The 27,783-nt window shown below is 47.2% G+C and overlaps 1 protein-coding gene across 1 annotated transcript in view; it reads left to right on the top strand.

Moving 5' to 3' along the window:
* LOC144792209 (putative cation-transporting ATPase 13A4) overlaps nucleotides 1–27,783 on the top strand; it is a 325,411-nt gene that overhangs the window by 100,570 nt on the left and 197,058 nt on the right. Inside the window, exon 8 of the mRNA XM_078667110.1 lies at nucleotides 4,307–4,379. Within this exon, the coding sequence (XP_078523236.1) occupies nucleotides 4,307–4,379 (73 nt within the window). The remainder of the gene's footprint in view (nucleotides 1–4,306; nucleotides 4,380–27,783) is intronic.

Below are 27,783 nucleotides of genomic sequence, written 5' to 3'. Positions count from 1 at the left end.
CAGTTGGCCAGTCTTGTTCAGCTAGAAAAATGTCATAACCCTTAGAGAGCTTCTCCCAAAAGAGTGCTCTTATTTTTCTACTTATGTCCCTTATGACACTAACCCTGGCATCTGCAGTTTCAACTTGGATGTACTCATCCATGTCTACTGTCTCCAGATGATCCTTCATGCTCTGGAGAGCTATGGTGACTTCTGCTGCGCTGTCCAACATCGTTTGAGCCCATTCCCCATTCTTGAGTTGTGTCCTCAAGATCCTCTGCAGGTCTGGTCTTTAGACCTGCTACCTTCTTTTTGGTGAAATGAGTTTTCTTATTTTTCTGAACGTGTTGATCGTCTTTGGACTTCACGCGTTCTTCCTTGTTTTCTGAACGTCCTCTTCTTTCGGATTTCTGTGATGAAGTCTGAAAGGTTCGAGAGGAACGTGTATCATTATCTTGTTATCTATCAGGTTTTCTCAAATTATCCCTATTCCTGAGGTTGTACCTCCTTTCAGAGGGCTCCTTTGGAGGAGACCTACCTCTGGATTGAGAACGCTACTCTTTAGAAGTTTGTTTAGTGTTCTCCCACTTCTTTTTAAGAAGAGTCAGAGTGTTTTTAATAAAGACCTTTTCAGGACTTTCTGTCAGTTGGGGTTTTACTGGTTTACCACCAAAACTGTCTCTACCTAATTCTTCATAGGATTTTTCAATTATTTTGGCTAGTTCCTGAGGTTGCTCAATTACATCAAATTCTCTTAACCTTTTTGCAGATCACAACGGATGCTGCTTCACCTTTAATATTAGCTAATATTATTGTTGAGACCTGTTTGAAATCTTTCAGTAATTTCATACCTAGATTTAAAGCAGACCCTGCCCCGTATTCATTTTGAATCTGTTTCAGGATGTCTGGTATAACCGCCATAGATGGAACACCATGTGTTTTAGTGTAGATTGCAGCATAGACTATACCCCAAGTGTCGTAGTCCTCCAGGTGTGGTGCGATCCCCATTGGCAAACAGATTGTTAGAATTCTGTGTTTCTCATGAGGGGTAGTATCAGGAAATACTGCCTCGATTTGAGTAATTTTTTGAGCTATCCAGAATGGAATTTGTTCCCGTTTTGCTGGTAATTTACCAATGACCGATTGTATAGTCTGTGGTGTAATTTTATTTGTGTTTCCCTGGTAAGGGATGTGTTGTGGAATCCTTATAGGAGGTTGGACTGTTAGAGTCCGCATGACATATTGCACCAATTGTCTATGGATTTTGATTAGTTGTTTCAGTTGAACTAATAGTTCCGCCCCTGACATTTCTTCAATAGCAGGATGTGGTGTATAGCTGGATAAAACCGGCCATGTTGCTCCTGGTCTACCTAGTGGACTGAGCCTGGTAATGTGATTTATGTGATTTAGGGCGCCTTTAAACCAGAGCGCTGCTCATGGTAAGTTAGTGGAATTTCAACATCCTCGAAAGGAATGTATTCCGTTGGAGGTTCCTCTTCTTTGTAGACGTAAAACACATGTGTTACTGGATTTTCTTTGGGGAATATTATCCATGAATAGAATACCTCTGTTTGATGATATTTATGTGCCTCTATCACAAAAAATACCCTACCACCTCTTGATGATAGCCTATTTCTTATAAGTTTTATAGTGATGGTTTTCCTTAAATTTTCTGGGATGATTATAGCATCATCGTCGGCTTCATTAAAGCCTGTTACGTCAAAAGCTGCCATAGCATTATTGCCTGTAGCTGCACCGTTCTCGGTGTTGTCGTTCATTTTGTTGACTGAAACTTTGGAGAGCAAGTTTCAAGGAAACAAAGATAAGGTGCACAACATTTTGGAACACTTTATCCTTCAAGGTTGAACAAACCAAAAACGAATACATAGGATTTTCATCCTGCTCAGCTATGGCAGATATTTTATCCTTTTACCCACTCCAGACGTCTATTGGACAATTTACAGAATTGGGGTCTCTTAGAAAAGCACGACTGAGTTACTTTAGTATCTAGCGTTAAACTAGTGCCTTACCAAACATTGGGCGCCATGTAGTGTAGTTCCTATACTCCCAATAGGCTCTGCGCATTGGAATAATATATCCTATAGATTAGACGTAGGACTGAGGTCGACTAGGTCTCTATCGAATATTCTAAACTTAATAGTGAGTGCCAGCGAGCTCAGAGGTCACTAGAAACTTTCTCGAATTCACAAGAAGGGATTAGTTTCTGACAACCGCATAAACATGACAACTTTTTTTCTCTAGGACTAGAACAATTACCTTCAGAGTCGTGGAAACAATAGATAAGTTTTTCACTCAGTCAATCGTGCATGCTTCCTTTCTACAGAGATGCAGAGAAATAGAGAGACAGGCGTTTTCAATAAAAAAGGTTTATTGAACAGTCTTCTTTCTCATGCAAGAGAAGTGTACTGCTACAATCGTTAGGCAGACTGTAAAGTATAATGCGTACAGCGTAAACAGTAATATGGAATAATACTGTAAGGGCATTGTATGCTTACTAAGCCATATAAAAATACACACATAAATAACATAGACTAAAATACTCAACTGGTGCTTCTAATATACGCCTACCCCAATGTACCTAACCTAAGTCTAGTACGCGGGAAGAAGTAAGTATTGTGTAGCATAGGTTTTAGTTTTCTTTGCCAAGAATCTACCAAAGGTTTCTCTAGGTTCTAATCAGCTCCATACTTTAGTTTAGAAGGAAGGAGGTCTGGTATCTCTGGCTCAGGACTCGATTTCCCAACACCCCGCAAGGGGAGCTTGGAAACACTGGAGCTGGATTCTCGGCAGGACAAAGGGCAGCCTCATGATCAGTGCGTCAGCTGGAGAGTCGGCTTCCTTCGGCACTTGCTGTAGTGAGCTGCGTCGGGCAACTAGATAGTCGAACTGCTCCGAACCACCGTATTTTGCTATAGCAAGTGAAGGTATATTTATACCTTGAAGGTGTTTAGGAATGCCACAGTTTGACGTAAAGTCGGACATAATAACGTCAGGAAAGAACCCCAAGGGAATAGTTGTTCTTTGCAAAGTACATGAGTTGTTGAACAAATTAATATTCAAGCAAGGGGAAGTTCCCTAACGGCTTAAACTGGTTTTCCAAGAAATCGTTGTGGTGTTTGGTACGGGTGGAAGTAGCCATGCCTGTATTTGGATAGCATGGGCTATGCCTAAATAAAGGTTTGATTTCTATGCCTATATTAGGGCAGTGTGAATTGTACCTATATAAGGGGAAGAATCGGGAAAATTCACTCGGAGCCTAAAACGCCACACAACAGTAGTACACGATGCATGAATCATAATTCGCCGGTTGGACCATCCGCTTCCGACAAGAATATGGTGGTCAGACCACCTCAGACAGGACAGCGTAATGATGCCTTATGTTTGGACATTTGAACAAATGCATGAATATAAGATGACTGTTACTAGGCACTACAGACTACAAACGGTTATATGTAGTTGTAGGTATTCATGCAATTGCTGTGCTGGTGTTTATGATGGCTGGCCCATGGCATAGTCTGGCATCCCATTAATTGACATGCAGTTGCAAACTAAAATACACTTTTATGAGCTCTCAGAATGTTCTAGCAATTTTATTGGTCTTGCACTTGTAATTTACTTTACTTCAGTGTCCGCAAGTGCATGGTCGAGTGACATAATTTCCTGCATGAACAAGGGGGAATGAGACTTGTGATGTCTCTTCCTGTGATGTCGTCAGCAGTGAAAGGGGAAGTGATGTCAGTTCAACTACTACTGGTATTTTGGTGACTTGATGCCCATGGGTAGATGCACACAGGGTTATATCTAATTCACTAATCGTCCCTTTTACCAAATCAGTTGCCAATCTTTGCCAAAAACTAGGGGTTCCTCTTCCATCATATCCAAACTGAGAGGTTATTTTAAAATGGCATGGGTGCTGTGAGGTCGTTTTGTGGTATGATGACATAACTGGATACTCTTCAGTCACAGATCCAACCTCTCAGTCTGGGCAACAGATAAGGAGATATTTAAGCAACATTGAGTGTCCTCAAGCCAGAAGCGTTAGAAAGGTGAGTTAAGGTTGAACCTTTGTCCTGTATTATTTAACAAGATCCTTGACTCCTAGTAAAGTGATGCACAAGATCCACCGATGATGTGTTGAATCACTGCAAAGCACTGCGGGGATTCTTATGGGGGATAGAGGAGCATTGGTGCCCCACCTTAGAATGCAATTCTAAATTCAGTGTTAGATAGAGATTATAAGCTCTCTAGGATGTTAAAAAGTGTGAATTATCTGTGACATGTACATCTTTTTACTCCTCTCTAACAGCAATCAGTTAACCTGCATAACTTGGTTGCGGCAAACAATACTGTCATGGTCACCGTGAGTCTGAAAACTGGAGGTGAGTTCTTTGTAATTGTTCTAAGAAGCTGCACCTTAATATTGGAAGTTTCAGAAACAGAAGCCCTTTGAGGGCCAGAGGAGGTTTTCGTCATGAGCCATCAGGTTTAAAAAACAAATGACTTTGACTGAATAAACACATACATATTACAAGTTTTTTTAAAGTTTTTGCATATGGCCTAACATGTCATTGGCCCAGCTTCTCCTACTTTCCTGCTAGATCCTGGCTCTTCCGCAGCCCACCTTCTCAATATTGCTAAGATTAAGAAAGTGCATCAAAGCAGGAGATACTTTGCTCCTCAGCTGGGAATTACATGGAATCTTTGTACATTAGAAGTCAATCTAATTTGGTCACCTTCCAGAACATATTAAAGCCCTGACTATTCTCTTTCCAACCTTCTTTGGGTCACCGTAGTTTGGTTTGGCCTTCTTGTCTAGCACCAAAAGGACACCCCAGGTCATTGTGTGCTAAAAAATACAAATAATGCAAAGCAAAGACAATAACATCAGATGTCAATGACAGCCCAAATTTCAACTGATCCGAACCTTATCTCTATACAGAGGGATGCTTTTTTCACCTTCATTGTTTAGTTAATTGAGGAAACCATTTGCTGTAATTCCATTCAAAATATATTTTACTGTTATGACTGAGTCTGTGACAAATGTGACACCATGAAGTGCAGTTCCAAATCTATGGCATGTGGCACAAAGATAAGTCTGATACTATCCTTTCCTAAATCTCCCATGCTCTGGGGAGCGGTCGTTCCCACATACACACTTTCATGCTAATGTTCTCTCTCCTAACGATGATTGCCATTCACACTTGGTGCATAGTATGACATGTTAAATCAATCTTTGAAATGTGATTCCTGGATCATGTGGACAGTATAGGCCCGATTCACAGAACTAACTTAAGACAAAATCCTAAACTTACTACTTTTGGTATTCACAGAAGGCATTTAGTAGTAGTAAAGTTAGGATTTTGTCTTAAGTTTGACTTAAGACAAACTTAAGACAGACTTAAGACAGACTTAAGACAGATTTAAGACAGACTTAAGTTAGGATTTTGTCTTAAGTTTGTCTTAAGTCTGTCTTAAGTCTGTCTTAAGTCTGTCTTAAGTTTGTCTTAAGTCTGTCTTAAGTCTGTCTTAAGTTTGTGTTAAGTCAAATTTAAGACAAACTCCTAACTTTACTACTACTAAATGCCTTCTGTGAATACCAAAAGTAGTAAGGATTTTGTCTTAAGCTAGTTCTGTGAATCGGCCCCTTAATCACAAGGGGTGCTGTCCATAACTGGATTTTTGCAAGTCATTTAGGGGTTCTGTAAGCAGAGATATATAACCTCATGATGAGTACCGCAATCCTCCACACCCACAGAAAGGTTTTATATGGCCAAAGTGAGCACTGGTCAACGGATGTATGACGTTACAACGCATGCTTTTACATCGCATGCCTTTACAACGCGGTTTTTACATCGCATACCATTACAACGCATAGCGCTTTTGGGTGTTGGATAGTGAATAGTTTAATTTACTATTCCAACTCCAGTCTCCGTGGACACTAGCGAAGGTTATTGGATAGTAAATTAACCTATTCCCTATCCTAGAGCGCCCCCCAGCGCAATGCGTTGTAATAGTTTGCATTGTAATGACCGCGTTGTAATGGTAGTGCGTTGTAAAAGTTTTGTTGTAAGTGATGTTTACCCTGGTCAACGGTCCCACCTATCCAGGTGGCATGCATTAATTGACCAGGATAGTCACAATGTAATGTCTGTTTTTAAAAATCGTTATTGAACTACTTTATTTTTTGTTTTGTGAGCCAGGCAGACCCTGTCTCACCAAAGCTTGCAAAGTTTAGCAAGAGTCAGTAATGACATGAGGGCAGTTTGGTTCTGATTGGTCTTGGCTAAGCATCTCAAGTCGGAATTCCCCACATCTACTGCATGTGCCTTTCATTCTGCCCTCAAAGACAACTGAATAGTAGGAGTGTGACATGTCACCTCATGCCATCAGTGACAATGCCCCCAGGGAACTGACCAGTGTCGTGCATTTCATCTTTACAGGCAGTCATCAAAGGTAACCTAAAAAAGGCGAAGCAGCATATTTGAAGTAGGAAGGTGGGTGCAGCGCCTAAATCTATTTGCTGTTCTTGCACTGCACACTGTTTAGGGGGTATCATAGGGTGGGGTACAAGTCCTGCTGAGTCTAGGTTATGTTGGAGATAGCAGTGCACACTGGCTTCCTTTCATTGTGGATGCTACATATCTCTCCCTGACCTGCTCTGTCCATATTGAGAGTCCCCAGAGGTGAGCCTAAGTGTTTCACACAGTTCCACTCCAGAGATCATCTGGGGCCATATTCCATTTGAATATTTTTATTTGGCATATTTAGCAATACAAAATAGCACTTTACAAACAATTAAAACATGATTTATCCCAACGATTTCACCATAAAACAGTATACTACACAGTACAAACCTACTAAAATAAACAAAAAGGGCCTGTTTATAAGAGCTCTTAGTTCTTCACCAAAGCAGTAAGGAGTTACTTATCCCCAGATCATAGGTGAGATTGAATTTTCACCATATATTCATTTCAACCTACGCCATTTTCTTCAGTGCCTCTTGTATAGCAATTAAAAATCTTCCTATTTCACATACCACATTTAAAAATCTCATATTGGTCAATAAGCTAAGTGCTTGGTCCCTACTAAAACTTTTATAAACAATAAAAATAGGTTTTACATTTTTTTGCCGTTCTTCTAAAAAACACAAACAATCCAACAAAATATGTTGTCCCCTACATTTCACTTGTAGGCCACAAGAGCACAGGCCATGGTCTTTCGACATAAGTGATTTTATCTTCCCATTAATGTTACACGGGTTCAGGCCGACGCAAAATTTCAATATTGCATTTCTGAGCTTTGGGTTAGACATAGCTTCTATATAGGCTAAAATATCATCATTGACCAATCCATTTATCAGAAACCAGGCCTAAGATTTGCTCTTCAAGTAGTATTAATCTTCTTCACGTGCCTTCGCGTTAACAATGGCCCGTAACTCCCGTTTAGGGATCTGCTGACCTGATTTCCAATCGTCTAGCTCAGAGTAAGTTTAACACATAACTTATCTAGTTTAATCCTTGCTTGGACCGCCCAAATAAGATCGCTGGTCTCTATTTCTTTCTTACAAAGATATGCTATTTTGGGGGGAGCTTCTCCATTCAATATTTTCCAGAAATTAAATGTCGCATTCCCAGATAGTTCCAGGCTGTGAGGTGACATTCTACTCGCACAGCCTGTAACATAGTTATCGATGGGAGGGCGAGCAGCTGCTTCACACATTTCCCCTCCTCTTGGTTCCAATCTGATTTACCCCCCATAATTTATTCTTTTTAATGTGTTCTTTTTATGAACTTTTATGGTCTTTCAAAAATAATGGAAAACCGAATAAAGATGATTTGATTTGATTTGATTTGATTTACCCCCCATAAATAAAACCTCAACACCATACAGAAATTGTGGTTGGACCGATGCATTAAAAGCTGAAAGTATTGGTCGCAGCGATGGGCCTCCATACTTCTGTTTAAATTGTTTAAGGCCCCAGACTGTGGAAAGGGACCTCGCTTTTAAGGCCTGTATGTGGTCTTTCCAATTTAGTCTACTATCAAACCACATGCCCAAATATTTATATTTATCTACTACTCCAATTCTAACGCCCCCAAGTTTCCAGTAGAAGGCGCTTTTTCTTTTTCCAAATACCATTATTTTGGTCTTTTCTAGATTAACCGTTAGACTTTTCTTTTTGCAGTATTCCCAAAATGTGTCCAGTTTCTTTTTTAAGCCTAACTCTGTCATGTCTGCTATCACTAAATCATCCTCGTATAACAGACATGATATATGGGTTCCCCCATCTTAGGGCTTAAACCTCCTGCTTTGCTCAATTTAATTGACACACAACAATCCCCGATTGACACAGACGTACGGATAGAAGCGACTGAGCGCTTGAAACTTGCGAACAGGCATTCTCCTGAATATACTTCACATTGACGGCATTGACTGCCATATCAATCAAGGACTTTCATTGATATCTACCACCTACAGTGTGCCCGGCTGGGCTCAGTGTAAGTAAATTAAAATTACTTCGTATCACGCATGGGTTGCGCAATGGAATAAAACATTTTGCAAGAAGTCCCCTACTGTCCAGTCCTGACGAGACCCCCATTTCACGGGTCGAAACGCCGTCGACGCCGTAGGAAATGAACAATTGAACACAGTGCCTATGATTGTAGATAGCCACTGATTAACTACTTTCTCTATTATTCATGGTCATTTTCCTTTTTTGTAAATACTCTTAGTTGAAACTTGTATATATTATTGATTGTTACACGTTTTTTTGTTTCGCTTCCAATAACACTTGGGACACATTGCACTTTAGTATATTATGTGTACGTTGTGGATGAAATTGCGTTACTAACTGTTTGTTGAAATATAAAGAGATTGTTATATACTGGTACAAGTGTGGCTTGTGTTTCTCTTTGTCATCCTCTCTCCAATAATTGAATTGCCATTGAGCTATGTACTGACTGAGCATTGTATAATTAATATGCCACAGGAACCATTGTTTTCTGGATAAATTGCTCAATTTAATTGGCAGGTCAGATAAAAACAGAGAAAATAACAAACCGGGCTAAAACACAGCCCTGCCTCAGGCCATTCATTATCTGGATCTTCTTAGATAGTGTCCCAAGGTCATCCAGGATTACTCTTGCCCAATTCTTAGAATGCATATCCTGGATTAGTGAAAGAACTGCTTTGTTGATTCCGAGCTTTACCAACATACTCCACAATGTATTACGATCTACCAAGCCAATTGCAGCTCGGAAATCAACAAAACAGCAAAACAAGCTGCCGCGCACTTTTATTGCCTTTCTTGCCAATGCCCATAAACTAAGGCGGTGATCCACAGTCGAGTGCCCTTCTTTAAACCCTCCTTGCTCAATTGGTATCAGGTCCTGCTGTTCTGCCCAGAATTTCCCTACCCCTACTACATTTTTTGGAGAAGACCTTCTCCCCAACATCCAGTAAGCTTATGAGGCGATACTTCTGGGGCAACATAGCATCCTCCTTTATATAGATTGGTCTCATAATTTCAGGGAAAGACCCCACCACAAGAATGTGTTGGAAGGTTGTTTTTAGGAATCTTGCCCACCAATCTGTAGTATTTTTCAAAATAATTGCAGGTAGATTGTCTTGTTCTGCAGCCTTAGTTATCTTTAAAGATTGCATTGTTTTTTTCATATTTTGAAGGAAAAGTGCTGCTTTAATTGTTCTAGCTCCTCAGGCCTTACTTCCAGGGTATTCTTCAAATCTTTACCACTATGTAAGTTGCTCAAATGAGTAACCCAATCATCTTCACCCACCAAGCATCGCATTTCCCCTTGTATCTTACCCTCTTTTACCAATTGCCAGAAGGTCCTTATATTATTTGTGTTTATCACTTCTAACATTATTTGCCAATTTTTGGATTTATATTCTAATTTCCTTTCTCTCGTTTTATTTTTGTATTCCAATTTTGCCACTCGAAGGCTCTCCATAGTCTCCTTATCTGTTTTTTCCTTAACTGTCTTTCCCAATTCCGTACCCTAAGTTTCAAATTTCTGCACTCATTGTTAAACCAACCCTTTATAATTCCGTTTTTGTTATGGGCGGGGCCATATTACATACAGTGCCATGAGGGTGCAGTGGGTGTTTGTGCCCATTTTGTTTTTCACCCAAGGGTCACTGAAGTTCTATAGAAGGGGCACAGATGCTTGTACGCCCCTTCCGTTATACATATAGTGCTGGCACACTTACAGCACCGGCATCATTTTAAGAGGGTATTCCCTCATTTGCATAGGGGGGTGGCCCCATGCAAATGAAAGAAATAGTTTACCCTTGCACCCACACAAAAAAAGTGGTGCACAGTCAATGCACCCCTGAGTGCAGCCCTCCAGAGGTGCAATGGGGTCCAATGTATTCCCCCAGACATCCCTCTGCAGCTGGGTGCAGTTACTCACTGCACGCTGGTGGAGTCACTCACTGCACACGTCTGTAGAGAGACTCTATCCTGCCCTTTGAAGTGAAGGTGGGTGCCGCCTAGACAGTGAAAGAAGAAGCAGCCACTTCTTTCACTAAGGTGCAGCTCCCAGGGCAGCTGTACGTTCAATCATTGCCAGTAATTGGGCGCAAGTTCCGTTAGTTCCCCGCTCACCAATTTGTAGGGGCATTGCAGTGCCAGCGGACAGTGCACTCTACTTATGATATGGCCCATGGTCATCAGGAATCCCTAAATCATTTGGTGCAATGCAGTGTGGGGCTATGACAAAGGAAGCAAGGAGACATGGCCACTTCAGCAGACAGTCCTTGAAATGGAAATATAAAGGTGCAGGTAATCATTATCCCAGGGCATCCATTCACAAATGAAAAGTCTTGGAATTATTCTTTTGAATCCCAGCTGTTAAATGCTGGTACTCTCCCTTTCAAAATTGCAGAAGCACAGCTGATCAGTACCTGACAGTACTTGGTCATTTAAAGTGCTGACAGCGACAGGTAAACTCTTTACTGCTCCACTCCTGTTCTTTCTGCCGCAGGGGCAAGGCCTGTGAAGGAACCAAGGGCACCTGGGTCCTGGAGATCAACTAGCATTTAAAAATCTCACTAAGCAAGAGGGAGAGGCACATGGCTGGATCGGGAGCATTGTTGAGAAGCCAGTGCTGTGCACTGACCTACTCTTACTGCACGGACACCCTGATAGTCTAGTGAGATGAGGAAGCAGCAAGTCATGCTGGTAGCCGAGTGGCTGGCTGTTGAAAGTGGGGGGCACCCTTTCCATCCATGAAACATCTATTACCAGTGCATTTGGTAACAGTATACTACCAGAAGGGAAGAAATGACATCAGGCTGTACACCAGCCGTACTATCAGGACTTGTAAAATGCTGCAACTCACCATGAGGGTCTTGAGGTGCTGTGGTTGCTAGCCGCTTCACAGTGATCTTGTTCATTCGAACAGCCAGGTCTTGAGTCCTTCTCTGAATTGGTGGAGAACTGGGTGGTATCTGAGGTGCAGGGGAAGGATGTTCCAGGCTTTGGTCGCCAGGTGTGAGAAGGAGAATCCTCCGTTGTTTGCTCGGCGGATTCGAGGAGTATCTAATTGGTGTCGGGTTGGTTGGTAGAAGAGCATGCATTTGTTGATGTACGTTTGTCCCTTGATGTGCAGGGCCTTGTATGTGTAAGTAAACATCTTGAATTGGCATCTCTTCTGGATTGGGGGCCAGTGTCGCTTTTTGAGATGGGGTGTGAAGTGGGTCCATCAGTGGAGGTTGAGGAAGGGTCTTGTGGCTCAATTTTGTAATGTTTGTAGTCTCTTCAGGAGCCGTGTGGTGATTCCTACGTAGCGCGTTTTACTGTAGTCCAGCCTGCTGGTAATGAGGGCATGCGTGATGATCCTTCTGGTGTTGACTGGGAGCCACCTGAAGTTCTTTCAGATCATGCGTAGGGTGTAGAAGCAGGCAGATGAGACAGATTTGACCTTTTTCTTCCTGGATATCTTGCTGTCCAGGAAGATGCCATGGTTGCGGGTCTGGTCTGTCTGGGTGGGGGAAGGGCCAAGTTCAGCAGGCCACCATGCTTTGTTCCATGGCAAGGTGTTGTCCCAAAGATGATTACTTCTGTCTTGTCCGTGTTGACTTTGAGACAATTGTCCTTCATCCATTCCGCGACGTTCATCATGCATCTGAGGAAGTTGGGTCTGGTGGTGGAGTGGTCTTCTAACAGTGAGAGGATGTGCTTGGTGACTTTGGCGTAGGAGATGATCATCAGTCTGTGCAGTCTGGCGGTGTTGAAGAGGGTGGGGCTGAGGGATGATCCTTGGGGATGCAGCAGAAGATCTTCCTGGGTTCAGAGGTGAACGGTGGGAGATGGATTCTGTTGGTTCCTTTGGTGAGGTATGATGCGATCCATTTGAGGGTGAATCCCTGGATTCTGATGTGGTGGAGTCTGTTGGTTTAAGATTTGATGGAAGACAGTTTTCAAGGTGACTGACAGGTCCAGGAGCATGAGGGCTGCTGTTTCACCGCGGTCCAGAAGGGCTTCCCTGTCATCAGTGGCAGCGATCAGGGCTGTCTCCGCGCTGTCGTTGGTTCTAAATCCTGAATATGGTTTTAACTCTTCCCACCAAGCTTTACTTCCTACAGTTGGGGTGAATAATTAGACTCGTTTTCTGTACTTGCTTTATTACTTGGTGGAGTTACATTTGTTATAATTATAGTCCGAGGAATTATGGTTGAATTATATTAATGTAATCACCAATGAAGAGGTTCCAAAAGTATTGCTCATGATGTATATGTAGCATTTTTATTTTTATTGCAGGTAATGCCAACATAGTTTTGATGTTATAGATTTCTTTGCTGGTCTGTTCATAGCGTAAAATATATGTAAAATATTAGACTACATTATACTGGATATTTAGCTATCCGTTTGCGTAGTTTTTGTTTTCTTTGTTTTCCCTCTTTCCCGTAAATATGTTTTAGGTAACATTTTCCCCAACCTAGCTGGTTACAAGTGTGGACATTGACTTACTTTTTTTATTAATTGCTCAGTATTGTTGGTGAGAACTTAACTGTGAAATGTGGCAATTATTGGCTATTTTAATCTGAAAATGTCTTGTTGTCAGCCTCCCCCATCACCCCCGAATTCTGCTGTTGAACTGCTCCGATGTCCAAGATATGACCTTGTAATTCTCCTGAGGCGGAAGCCGGGAGACCTCTTGTTTTTAAAATTGTATTTTTGTATTTTCACCTTGCGCATTCTTTGCATTTTAAAACTTCACTCACTCCCTGCCTTCACGGAACACAGGCGATAGAAGCGCCGAACAGCGACCCTTTCGCTGCAACGTAGGAAGCGGATACAAACAATTGTGCCGCCATTGACGGCGAGGTAGTCAGGCCACGCCTACCCCGAGGCCACGCCCACCCGCCCTCCACAGTATAAATACGCTGCCTTCAGCGCTACCAAGCAGACCTTGTAATTCTCCTGAGGCGGAAGCCGGGAGACCTCTTGTTTTTAAAATTGTATTTTTGTATTTTCACCTTGCGCATTCTTTGCATTTTAAAACTTCACTCACTCCCTGCCTTCACGGAACACAGGCGATAGAAGCGCCGAACAGCGACCCTTTCGCTGCAACATAGGAAGCGGATACAAACAATTGTGCCGCCATTGACGGCGAGGTAGTCAGGCCACGCCTACCCCGAGGCCACGCCCACCCGCCCTCCACAGTATAAATACGCTGCCTTCAGCGCTACCAAGCAGACCTTGTAATTCTCCTGAGGCGGAAGCCGGGAGACCTCTTGTTTTTAAAATTGTATTTTTGTATTTTCACCTTGCGCATTCTTTGCATTTTAAAACTTCACTCACTCCCTGCCTTCACGGAACACAGGCGATAGAAGCGCCGAACAGCGACCCTTTCGCTGCAACGTAGGAAGCGGATACAAACAATTGTGCCGCCATTGACGGCGAGGTAGTCAGGCCACGCCTACCCCGAGGCCACGCCCACCCGCCCTCCACAGTATAAATACGCTGCCTTCAGCGCTACCAAGCAGACCTTGTAATTCTCCTGAGGCGGAAGCCGGGAGACCTCTTGTTTTTAAAATTGTATTTTTGTATTTTCACCTTGCGCATTCTTTGCATTTTAAAACTTCACTCACTCCCTGCCTTCACGGAACACAGGCGATAGAAGCGCCGAACAGCGACCCTTTCGCTGCAACGTAGGAAGCGGATACAAACAATTGTGCCGCCATTGACGGCGAGGTAGTCAGGCCACGCCTACCCCGAGGCCACGCCCACCCGCCCTCCACAGTATAAATACGCTGCCTTCAGCGCTACCAAGCAGACCTTGTAATTCTCCTGAGGCGGAAGCCGGGAGACCTCTTGTTTTTAAAATTGTAGGATCAGTGGCAGTGGTCCTCCTGGACCTCAGCGCGGCATTCGACACTGTCAACCATCAGGTCCTAGCCCAGCGCCTAGACAACACAGGAATACAAGACAGTGCGCTGAGATGGCTTACATCCTTCCTCTCCCAACGCTCCTTCCAAGTTTGGGAAGGAGAAAGCCGCTCCCCCCGAATCCCCCTCCGGTGTGGAGTGCCACAGGGCTCTTCACTGAGCCCTACGCTTTTCAACGTGTATATGGCCCCACTGGAGGAGCTGGTCGCCCCATTCGGAGTCACGATCGTCAGCTATGCTGACGACACCCAGTTGGTGGTGACTCTCTCACACCCCAAGCTAAAACCCTCCAACCTGCGTGACTGTCTCTCCACCGTCCACCAATGGATGAGCGACTCTGACTTAAAGCTCAACGGGTCAAAAACAGAGATCCTGCTCCTCGGCCACAAAACCTTGAGTCTCCCACCTGACATCTGGCCCGCCTGTATGGGTGACCCCCCCTCCCCCAAAACAGAGGTCAAGAGTCTGGGAGTGTGGCTGGAGACAGACCTCACCTTCAGGACTCAGGCGAGGAAAACTGCCGGCATCTGCTACGGGCTTTTGAGATCATGCAGAAAGGTACTTCCCCTACTACCATTCCAGTCTCGTCTCTTGCTAATTCAAGGTCTAGTGTTAGCAAGGCTAGACTACAGCAACGCTATTTACCTCGGTGCTCCGGAAGCCACCTACCAGATCTTACAAAAAACCCAAAATGCCGCAGCCCGCCTGCTCACAAACACCCCATCAAGAACATCGGCCAAACCAGCGTTGAGAAAACTTCATTGGCTCCCCGTGAGGGAAAGAGTCGCATTTAAGGCCCTCTGCCTAGCCCACAAGACACTGCATAACGCTGGCCCCCCCATTCTGAGCACGTGGATCACCCCTTACAGACCACCGAGAGCGCTCCGGTCTGAACAGGGAAACCTTATCGTTGTCCCTAGGGTGAAGAAAGCCCGCTTTGGCGGTCGCAGATTCTCGGTAAACACGGCCAGAAAATGGAACGCTCTTCCCCCGAACCTTAGAGCGGAACCTAACCTCCTAAGATTTAGGAAGTCCCTCAAAACCCTCCTTTTTCCTTGATCTACTTGAAGTTTCCCTTGCCCCCCCCTGTAGGAGTACGAGGTTTCAGCGCTGGGATACTCGAGGGTGACTACGCGCTCTATAAAAACCTAAATAATAATAATAATAAGGTCCATGATTAATAAAGAAATACCGCCGGCAATAAGTTACTCGCCTGCTGGGCTATATTACAGAACATGCATTAACACTTGCATACTTATCACACAGCGTCAATGACACTAGTATCAATTGAAAGTAGAGTTTAAAATGCTCTGGACGAACACACATTTTAATCAGTTAAAAATACCACAGAAGCAGTAAAGCGCTGAGATGAGGTAGGATTTGGCCAAAGCATGATTTGATTTCAGGGGCAGGAATAATCTATCTGCAGGTCATGCCCAAGGGAGAATCTATCTGCACGGCTAGTCGCAGGGAGACTATATCTACAAGGCATGCCCCAGGAAGACTCTCTATAAAGGAGTAGCCCCAGGGAGACTTTATCTGCACGGCAGGTCCCATGGAGAGTCTATCTGAAGGACTGGCCCCTGGGAGACTCTATCTGCACGGCTAGTCGCAGGGAGACTATATCTACAAGGCAGGCCCCAGGAAGACTCTCTATAAAGGAGTAGCCCCAGGGAGACTTTATCTGCACGGCAGGTCCCATGGAGAGTCTATCTGAAGGACTGGCCCCTGGGAGACTCTATCTGCACGGCTAGTCGCAGGGAGACTATATCTACAAGGCAGGCCCCAGGAAGACTCTATCTAAAGGAGTAGCCCCAGGGAGACTTTATCTGCACGGCAGGCCCCAGGGAGAATCTATCTGCAGGGCAGGCCACAGAGAGAACCTATCTATAAGGCAGGCCCCAGGGAGAATCTATCTGCTACAGGGCAAGTCTCTGGGATAATCTTTCCGCAGGAAAGGCCCCCCAGGGAGAATCTATCTGCAGTACAGGCACAACCGATATGCAGGGCAGGCCCCCGATATGCAGGGCAGGCCCCCGGAAGAATCTATCTGCAGGATAACGTCCACAGAAAATTTGCAGGGGAGGTCCCAGGGAGAATCTGTCTGTAGGGTAGTCTCAATGCATAATTTATCTTCAGGGTAGGCACTAAAGAGAATCTATCCTCCTGGCAGCCCCCCAGGAAAATCTATCAGCAGGAAAACGCCCCGGGAGAATATATCTGCAGGGCAGGACCCAGGGAGAATCTATCCGCAGGACTGGCCCCAGGGAGAATCTGTCTGCAGGCAGGCCCCAGGGAGAATCTATCTGCAGACAGGCCCTAGGGAGGATCTATCTGCAGGCAGGCCCCAGAGAGAATCTATCCGCAGGACTGGCCCCAGGGAGAATCTATCCGCAGGACTGGCCCCAGAGAGAATCTATCCGCAGGACTGGCCCCAGAGAGAATCTATCCGCAGGACTGGCCCCAGGGAGAATCTATCCGCAGGACTGGCCCCAGGGAGAATCTGTCTGCAGGCAGGCCCCAGGGAGAATCTATCTGCAGGCAGGCCCTAGGGAGAATCTATCTGCAGGCATGCCCTAGGGAGAATCTATCTGCAGGCAGGCCCCAGAGAGAATCTATCCGCAGGACTGGCCCCAGGGAGAATCTATCCGCAGGACTGGCCCCAGAGAGAATCTATCCGCAGGACTGGCCCCAGAGAGAATCTATCCGCAGGACTGGCCCCAGAGAGAATCTATCTGCAGGACTGGCCCCAGGGAGAATCTGTCTGCAGGCAGGCCCCAGGGAGAATCTATCTGCAGGCAGGCCCTAGGGAGAATCTATCTGCAGGTCCCAGGGAGAATCGATCTGCAGGCAGGCCCCAGAGAGAATCTATCCGCAGGACTGGCCCCAGGGAGAATCTATCCGCAGGACTGGCCCCAGAGAGAATCTATCCGCAGGACTGGCCCCAGGTAGAATCTATCCGCAGGACTGGCCCCAGGGAGAATCTATCTGCAGGCAGGCCCCAGGGAGAATCTATCCGCAGGACTGGCCCCAGGGAGAATCTATCTGCAGGCAGGCCCCAGGGAGAATCTATCCACAGGACTGGCCCCAGGGAGAATCTATCTGCAGGACAGGCCCTCAGGGAGTATCTACCTGCAGGACAGGCCCTCAGGGAGTATCTACCTGCAGGACAGGCCCCAGGGAGAATCTATCCGCAGGACTGGCCCCAGGGAGAATCTGTCTGCAGGCAGGCCCCAGGGAGAATCTATCTGCAGGCAGGCCCCAGGGAGAATCTATCCGCAGGACTGGCCCCAGGGAGAATCTATCTGCAGGCCCCAGGGAGAATCTATCTGCAGGCAGGCCCTAGGGAGAATCTATCTGCAGGCAGGCCCCAGGGAGAATCTATCTGCAGGACTGGCCCCAGGGAGAATCTATCTGCAGGACAGGCCCTCAGGGAGTATCTACCTGCAGGACAGGCCCTCAGGGAGTATCTACCTGCAGGACAGGCCCCAGGGAGAATCTATCCGCAGGACTGGCCCCAGGGAGAATCTGTCTGCAGGCAGGCCCCAGGGAGAATCTATCTGCAGGCAGGCCCCAGGGAGAATCTATCCGCAGGACTGGCCCCAGGGAGAATCTATCTGCAGGCCCCAGGGAGAATCTATCTGCAGGCAGGCCCTAGGGAGAATCTATATGCAGGCAGGCCCTAGGGAGAATCTATCTGCAGGTCCCAGGGAGAATCTATCTGCAGGACTGGCCCCAGGGAGAATCTATCTGCAGGTCCCAGGGAGAATCGATCTGCAGGCAGGCCCCAGAGAGAATCTATCCGCAGGACTGGCCCCAGGGAGAATCTATCTGCAGGCAGGCCCTAGGGAGAATCTATCTGCAGGCAGGCCCTAGGGAGAATCTATCCGCAGGACTGGCCCCAATGGCTCAATGAGGTAAAAACCTAATTTAAAGGATGTTTCCCATCTATATGCAGGGCAGGACCCAGGGAGACTAAGGGGTCCATTAGGATGTTGTGTGGTGGCACCACCGCGGTGCTTGCAGGGCGGAAAAACGCCTTTTTCCGCCCTCGAGCAGTGGAACATACGACCGCCATATTAGTATAGCAAAACATAGGTAATTTCCCGTCCGCCGCGTAGCGCTGCGCACTGCCATCAAAGTGCGCCCACCACCGCAGCGGTGGGAGCCAATCGAGACTCACCGCCGTGCCGAATGACATCCGCCCCGCTCCACAAATTAGGATGGCCCAAATAAGCCGACGCACCGCAGCGGAGACACCGCCCAGTCTGAGCAGGCGGAAACTCGACAGCGGAGCAAGATAGCCGAGACCCGGTAATGAACGCCATGAACCCAGCCCTCCATATGCATCCGGTGATGTTCCTCCTACAACACTATTGTCAGTTGGGCCGCCGCGGACGACGACACAGGTACGCAACTACACAAATGCAACACACAACACACATGCCGACACAGGGTCCAATCACCACACAGACACCCTGTTGGGGGTCAGAACACATCCACAAGGGCACCCACACATGACCCACCTGACAACAAGGCACCCCTCAGCATCCGGGACACACATCGATTGCCTACCAGCAGCAGCGTCCCGGTCCCGGTCACGTCACCGCCGCGGTCAACACATGCGCACTATGCAAAAGGCAGGGCCACTCCAAGACATGGGCAGGGCACAAATACCATAGGGACACGCCACCCCCAACCACACAGCAACAAACCCCATCAAGTCACAGGCCAGGTGCCCATCCCATGCACCCCCATGCACACCAACAAGCACTGCAACAACAAGCACAATACACACCCTGCTCCACACAACACATGGCCAGGGAGACAGCCACTGCAGGAGTGGCTGACAAGGAACACACAACACCAGTGCCACACACACTGAAGGCTCACAATCCTTCCCAGCACGTACACACACAAACAAACACACACCCAGGGTGTAGCCACAAACACAACACACACACAGGGATGCCTCAACACATGCCTGCACAAGGTCAACACACAAACACTACAGGAACACATACTGAACTCTAACAGAAACAGACATACCCTGTCAGCCAAACTGGGGAAAGGCAATGGGAGCACAGACACAATAGGAGTACACAACATCATCACTCAGGAACAAAACACATACACCATAACACAATTCACACAAGAAGTGCATCTGGACAAACCCACACTGCCACATCAAACCTACCACAGATGCACATGAAACCCAAATCAACAAACACCACAAGACGTCAGGGGATGCACATCAGCCAATGTCAAGGCCACATACACACAGCACTGCATGCACAACAAGCAGTGTGTGCATAACAAGCACAACAGCCACACACACACATGATTGACCCAACCATCATACACTCGCAAATCAGCACTGCACAAATACAACAGTACACCCAGAAACTGAAGCAATACCACAGCCAACACACCGACATCCAACACAACAACTATACATGCACCACTCTGGGATACAATAGCCAAGCCATCTCCACCAGAGCACTGGGCAGCACACACAGCTGAAGTGCACATGACCACTACAGAATGACTAATAGCACAAGGACAGCACACATAAACCATTGGGGCAATGTCCAAAGTGGAACAACACACTTGGCCCAAGAACTGCACCACAAAGCACAAGCTCACAAATGAAGTGATGGGGAGGCACACACACATGGAAACCAAGGGGACAGCTGACATCAAAGTGAAATAGCCTGCATGTCAGTAGCAGACATGTAAGCGGTGTACCATACACAAATAGAGGGAGGGAAGACCCACAATGGCCAGGCATAAGTGGCACATATAGGGGATGGTTTACACCACACACCATGCCATACAGGAGGAGAAAAACCACCATGTGCCTGCAATGCATGACAAACACAAACACAATGCCAGTGTGGAGAAGCAGGGCCACACAGTTTACACAAACACACCCAAGACACATTGAGGATCAAACAAACACAGCACTGATGTGCAACTCACACACTTTGCACACTTCTAACTTACCAACACAACAAGAAGGAGTCACACACAACAGCATGAATACACCAACACACAGCACAGTGCACTACAAACAGCTCACACAAGGGCATACAATCTTCTACACAGGGCAAGACAAAACAAACAACAGGCACACAACTCCTTGGTGACACATGTGTGTCTCTCACAATACAGGGGCACACACACATCCACTACAAACATACAACCTGCACACTGCACACCTCTGCTACACCCAAGACGACGCATCTCATGTAGGCCATGGTGTCAGGACTAAGGGCCAACACAAGATGACCATACACATACACGGCTGGGCACACATAAAGGAATCCACATACATACATCATGGCATATCCAAGCCTGCTTCCAAACCTTTGCACAGCATCCCACCCTGTGCTGGCAGTGTCCCCCAACCTGACATGTGAACAGTGTAACCAACAATAGCAAATCACTAAGAAGATAACTACATGGCAGGTAAAATAGCCATCACAGACTACACTATTATCAGGGTCAGAATAGACTGAAGACCCTGTCACCCCTGTCTAAAAATCTGATGCCTGCAAAGAGCCTTGCAATGTCGAAGTGATACATAGAGCATGGGGCACAGCCATTCAAATGCAAACAGAAAAATAACTTTAATCAGCAAGGAGACTGACAAAACACACAACAGGAGTAACTGTATTTATTCACATATTGCACAGATGTAGCAGTAGAACAATAGTAGACAACAGCAAGGCATAAAATGATGATCATATGCAAGATACTATGCACAGGCGAAATACAAACAGGAAGGCAAGTGTCCATAGCACAGGGGAGAGCCAAACACAGCAGAGCAACAGGGACAGTGTCCATGGCAGGTGAGACAGCAAGTACACGAGAGGCTGCACAGGGAAGAGCCCAACACAGCAGAGCAACAGGGACAGTGTCCATGGCAGGTGAGACAGCAAGTACATGAGAGGCTGCACAGGGGAGAGTACAGCACAGCAGAGCAACAGGGCCAGTGTCCATAGCACAGGAGAGAGCCCAACACAGCAGAATGCTTGGTCTGGCTATGTCTCTGGACCACCTTCCCCTCTTTGCCAGGTGTACCCCCTACAGTGCCCTCCTTTGCCTTCTTGCCACGGGTGGTCTCTACAGTGCCCTCCTCCACCTGCATCAATGGTCGTGGAATTGGGGTAGATGTGGTGGGTGGATGTGTCCCTGTGCTCTTCCTAGGTGTACCCCTGATATGCAACACCCCCTCAGTGGGCACAGACACTGCATGGTCTGTGTGATGTTTTAGTGACCGGAGAGTCTTTTGCTGGAGATGCCTCTGCGGCATGTGAGCCTGATATCTGCCTCATTGCTCTTCTGGACTTGCTTTTTCCTGACTGGCTCTTGTCTGTGCATTCTGGGGTGGCCATGCTCTTCAGTGGGGATGGTGTCTATGGACGGGAGTGTTTGGGTTGTGTCTGTTGTGTGCTCCTTGTGCTGTATCTTTTCTGTGACGCAGGCGAACCGTGCTCACTGTCATCTGATGTGGCCACTGACTGGAGGGTGGGCAAAGGCACCTGAGCTGCAATCGGATCATGTGCTTGTTGAAGGGCTGACATCACTGTGGATGACAACACCTGGATTGTATGATGTAGTCCACCCACGTCAGAGTGTATGCCCTCCATGTATGCAACCACCTGGCCTAATTTCTTGTCATGGTCACTGAAGGCATTGAGCAGGGTGTTCTGGCCCACACAAAGCTGGCGCAGGAGATTTACACACTCTGCACTGAGGACAGCAGGGGGGACAGGTGCAAGGGCAGCGGTGCCAGGAGAATGTGACTTGTCCCCTCTTAGTGACACGGATACGGGCAGCACCAGAGGAAGTGGATGGGAGGCTGGGCGCTGGCCACTGGGTGGTAGATGATGATGCAGACTCCCCATCCCCTTTGCCTGCCAACATGGATGCATCACCGCTGGCATCAGACGATGTGGTACTTTGTGTCTCAGCCACGGATTCCTCCTGCATACTTCGGTCCCCCTCAGATGCGCTGGTGGGCTCTGTGTCACTGGCCTCCACTGCAGCTGTAGTGCTACGCTCGCCACCACTGGTTTCTGGCTCATGTTCCTCCGTGGTTTCTTGTGAATCTGCTTGAGAGAGAGATACAGGGTTGTGTAAGTGTCATCATCTGGTCTCACAAATTCAAATGAATGCACTACAGGAGAGGCCCAAATCTACATGGTAACCACAACATCCTGCAATCACTGTGCTGCAACACACAACATAGACCACAACAGTGCCTGTAACGCAGAATATCTGCCATGAGTGAGCCATGTTGATGCCACATAGCATTACACCCTGCCCGTAGATTAAGTGGACCACACACACAACTTGCCCTACCTCACATAGGGACATGATGTGGGTACAACACTTATTACCACTGACAGACCTTCAGGGAACAGGAGGGGACAACACACACACCTATTATGACATTACAGTCCACAATGCCAAGTAGGCCATAGTAAGCACCATGTGCTAATCTGGGGCACATTGTTGTCAGATGTGTGGGCCTCAACGATCATGGTGCATGCAAAGTAGGCATACATGAAGTCACACTCAGAATGTGGACACTGCAGTTCACCCCATAATAGATTTCCCACACTATCCCGATGATGAATGACCATGTTGAGCATAACCCATCTGGCAATGCGAAAGAACAGCCGGGAGTTTCAGCTTAGTAAGGCCAGGGTGGGCCAATGCCTGATACAAGCACACATCACAGCAGCCACTCACATTACACAGCACAGCACAGCAAAACACACACATCACATGGGTCACCGGTGCCACATGCCCTGTACACATGCATCCACTCCCAGCAAAAGTCACCCTCCCCAGATACTCACCACCCCTGCCTTGCTGCTGATGCTCCTTCAGACGTGCATCCAGGTCTGGATGAGTCACTGCCAAGATGCGGCCATCAGTGGAGTCATGCTGCACCGTGCCAAACGCCCTGTGCGTGGTAGCATCCCCAAGGTCATCTCTGCCACTTGCTTTGCCAGCCGACTGATGTTGTCCCACCTATTGTGACAGTGGGTGCGACGTCTGTTGGATACCCCCAGGGCTCGCTCCTTTTCTGCAATGGCCCTCCACACGGCCTTACGCTGGTGTACCTTGAGCTGCAGGTATGAGAGAAAAGAAGTGTAAATGACCAGTTACACAATGTCAGGTACCAACATCTATCAGTACATAGCAAGACACAGACTCAGGACTAATTGTAACCTCCCTCCCTACAAAACTGGGGGGCCCCTCACAAGGGCACTCTGCATGGCCCAAACAGATGTGATTGCATGCACACATTGGGGCGTAGAGGCTCCATGATAATCTCACAAAGGCAGGATGCCTCAACACAATATGCATCAACAGAAGTGTGTAAGTCTAAAATTATACAGGGCACAGATGGGGCATAGCTACTATTCAGTGTGAAGGAACTGGAGCAAGGAGCATGTAAGTCTGGTGATGTTTTATCGTTTGGGTGGGCATGCACTGAACCTACTCTCTGGGTCACACTGAGTCAGACTACAGGGGCACTGTGAAATATTCTCAAACAATTACTGTCCTGGCACCTACATGGCTAACATCCGTTGGCTCTGTATGGCTGACAATATAACACACCACACTCACACATACAAGTACATGCATGGAAAAGAGTTTCATTGGGACACACACACACTCCCTCGCCCAGGAGACAGCTTGTCTGTCAGTGTTTGACACAACCCCACACCCTCAGGCATATGCTGCAGCTTCACAACTACCTGTCTGACACCCACCTGCCCGACAGCTACCTTCATGGTGACTTACCACTACATTGGGACCACCAAACAGCCTTGGGTACTGTGCCAGCACCTCGTCCACAAGGACCTCCAGCTCCTCACTTGTGAATGGACTGGCACGGATTTTATCTGTCCTTGCCATCCCTGTGGACATGAAACACCTGCGGTGAAAGTGAGTGGTGAGGGGTCCCAGGCAGCAGGCTCTTCAGGCAGCAGCAGGAGAGGGTCCCAGGTAGCAGGCTCTTCAGGTAGCAGCAGGAGAGGGTCCCAGGCAGCACGCTCTGTGAGCAGTGGGAATGTGAGGCTCACTCCCACAGATTTATAGCCCCCTGGGGTCGTTTGGAAGCTGCAAAGCTGCAACAATTGGTTGTCCAGGTCTGCCTCTTTCAAAAGTATCCAATGACCGCCTCCGCGGTGGCGATGCACACCTTCCGCGATTTTCAAATCTGCATCATGCCACCGCGATCATCGATCCCATTGGCTGTAGGCAATGCTCCATGGCGGTGATGCACCGCGGGTACCCGGGATGCGCTACCGCGATGGTGCATCATTCAAAAGTATCCAATGACCGCCTCAGCGGTGGCAGAGCATGCCCACCGCCATCTACACATGTCCATATGCCAATGGCTACCGCACTTGTGAAGGGGGTGGTGCTGGTGTCACACCGCCAGGGCCAGGCAGTAGGTACCGCCATTTTCGTGACATTTAATGGCTATGTCCATCGTGAACACTGTATCAGTACCCAGCAGCAACATGGTGAAGGGCACATCATTGTACACACAATGCCATTCTTCCAGGTCATCCACAGGTGGACGTATGTTCTGAGTGATGCACTTTGGTCTGTGCTACCTGCCACGTTAGTTATGCATTTGATAGTTGATGATGCTTGACACTCTTAAGCTGGTGTCAATGATGTGGAAGGAATCAATGTGTTGTGAGGCAGTGCTGACCTTGACAAGGCTTGTGTCACTGTATGGTATCGTACCAGACTGGTGCTTTCACATCAGCTCATGCACACAACTGAAAGTTTTCCGGCTACTGTGATCGTTGTGTTGTGGATGTGTGCAGAGTGTATGTGATGCATTGAGGTGTGACAGGTACAGCAGATGGGTATGATACCGTCATGGTAATTTCAGACACATTGGCGGATGTTACAGCACTTGGCGTGCACATATGAAGTGTGTGGTTCAGTATGTGTACATTCACATTCACCGATGTGTTTGTGTCACTTGTGTATTGTTAGTGGAGAGGTGTGCCCTCTGTGTGTATCAAAAGGCCACCCATGCAACCTGGTGTGGCATGCATCTCTCAGGCAGTCTTTGTTTTTCCATGACTTCGTTGATGGTTTGTGCTGTGGCCATCTCATGATGGTTGTCACTGACATTTGCAAATTTACATCTCAACTAGGAGGAGGCCAAATCTCCTACGTCACCTGACATTGCTGGTGGACATGGAGAATGTAGCAATCATTCGGAAATTCCGCCTCGACAGACCAACACTGAAGATCCTGTGTGATCTATTGGAGCCCCACCTGCAGCCTCGCCGACACTATCCAACAGCATTCACACCCACATACAAGGTGATGGCAACACTCCACTTTTTTGCAACAGGTTCCTTCCAGGAGACCGTGGCTATCGCTGGAGGGATGTTGCAGCCCATGTTCAGCCAGGTGCTGAGGGATGTTCTTGCAGCCATGATGCTATATAAGAATCGCTACATTCATTTTCCTAGGGGAGCAGAATTGGCCGGTGTGAAGGGTGACTTCTATCCCCTTGGGCGCATCCCCCATGTTGTTGGTGCCATCGATTGCACCCATGTAGGTCTGGTGCCACCACGAGCAACAGAGCACATTTTTAGAAATCGTAAATATTATCATTCTATCAATGTGCAGGTGGTGTGCCTTGCGGACATGACAATTTCCCATGTGTGTGCAAGATTTCCTGGCTCTGCACATGATTCGTACATCATGAGGAACAGATTGGTGCCACAGATGATGGAAAATCTGCATCCTGAGCGTGCTTGGATTGTGGGTGAGTATGCCTACTGATATGGTGTTCTGTGTGTTACCTGCTGCACTCTGGCTGTGCAACATTGCAATGGGTGTTTGTCATTCACAGGTGACTCTGCATATCCCAGTAGGCCATGGCAGTTGAGCCCGCTAAGCAATCCCAGAACCCCGGCTGACATCCGGTACAATGAGGCCCATGGCAGGACCTGACGTGTAATAGAGCGGACTTTTGGTGTGCTGAAGTCAAGATTCCGCTGCCTTGACAGGACAGGAGGTGCACTGGCATACTCGTCTGGGAAGGTCTGCAAGATCGTTGTGGCATGCTGTATGCTGCATAACCTGGGCATCCACAAGGGGATCCCCCTGCTCCTGGACAATGGTGAGGAACCAAGGCCACCACCTGCTCAAGGACCTGAGTCCAGTGATGAGGACAGATGAGAGGATGACCTGCGCCAACAGCTCATCGAACGCTACTTCACTTGAAGGTGGGTGACGAGGTACGACGTGTACATTATCTGGTTTGGTTGCTGTTGTTGGGAAGGGCTATGTACGGATGTAACAGACAGGCACATGTGGAGTCACCTGTGTGTGTAAATGTGGCAGTAACATTTCAAAAGTGAGATTGTGCAGGACTATGTTTGTTGACATTTGCTAAACATTGTGTGGTCTACCTGTACAGTTATGTTGATGTTTGGTGTTGTGTTATGTGTGTGATAGCACACTGACGCCAGTGACTGTTGTTCTGTTGTATCTCCCTAGGTGCTACGGAGTCATCCTGGCCAACATAATGTACATCTTTTGTATACATCATGGACATTCTGGACACTGTCAAAATAGCACTAAAGACAAGACTGCACAAATTGTAGTGTGTAAGGTGTTTTATTTACAAAGATGACATGTGAGGGGTGCGGGCATTTTCAAATGTAGGTGGTGATGGAGCAGTGAGTTGACAGTCATAGTAGATGATATGCAAGAGTAGAGACCACATGGAAGTGGTGACCCAGTCCAACAGACATGTGCCATTCACAAGGCATCTGTCTGGAAAAGCGCTGGGATGCCCAAGGGTAACTGCGCGCTATATAAAATTTTAAATAAATAAATAAATACAAGGCAGTGCGGGAAAGGATAGTCCAGATAGTCAATGCAGTAGGGAAGAGGGTTGCCATCAGGGCTGGCTCAGTGACTGGCGTGTGGCTGGTGTTTTGCCTCCAGAGACTCCCAGGCTCTTCTTTGGATGCCCCCTTGATCTTTTGGGGGGGGCTGCTGCATGGCCAGCGGCGTCTGAGGACTCACCCCTCTCTGTGGCCACAGGGGAGGATAGTGCACTGTCATCCTGTAGCACAACAGAGGGGGATGGAGGTGTTGTTTGGGATGCTGGCCTGTCCCTCAGTAACGCCACTTGCTCGGCCATGAGGTCCACCATCTGTCCAAGGCAGTTGTCGATGGACCTCATCACCAGGATAAGCTCCCTTAATAGTTCATCAGACCGGCCACTTTGTCCCTGGACCTGTTGGTATGCCTACACTACTCTGGTGAAGTGATCCAGGGATGGTGTCCACT

Source organism: Lissotriton helveticus, chromosome 11, assembly GCF_964261635.1.
Source record: "Lissotriton helveticus chromosome 11, aLisHel1.1, whole genome shotgun sequence".
NCBI lineage: Eukaryota > Metazoa > Chordata > Amphibia > Caudata > Salamandridae > Lissotriton > Lissotriton helveticus.
The sequence above is the reverse complement of the archived record's forward strand: the minus strand, read 5'-3'. Positions and strand labels throughout refer to the sequence as shown.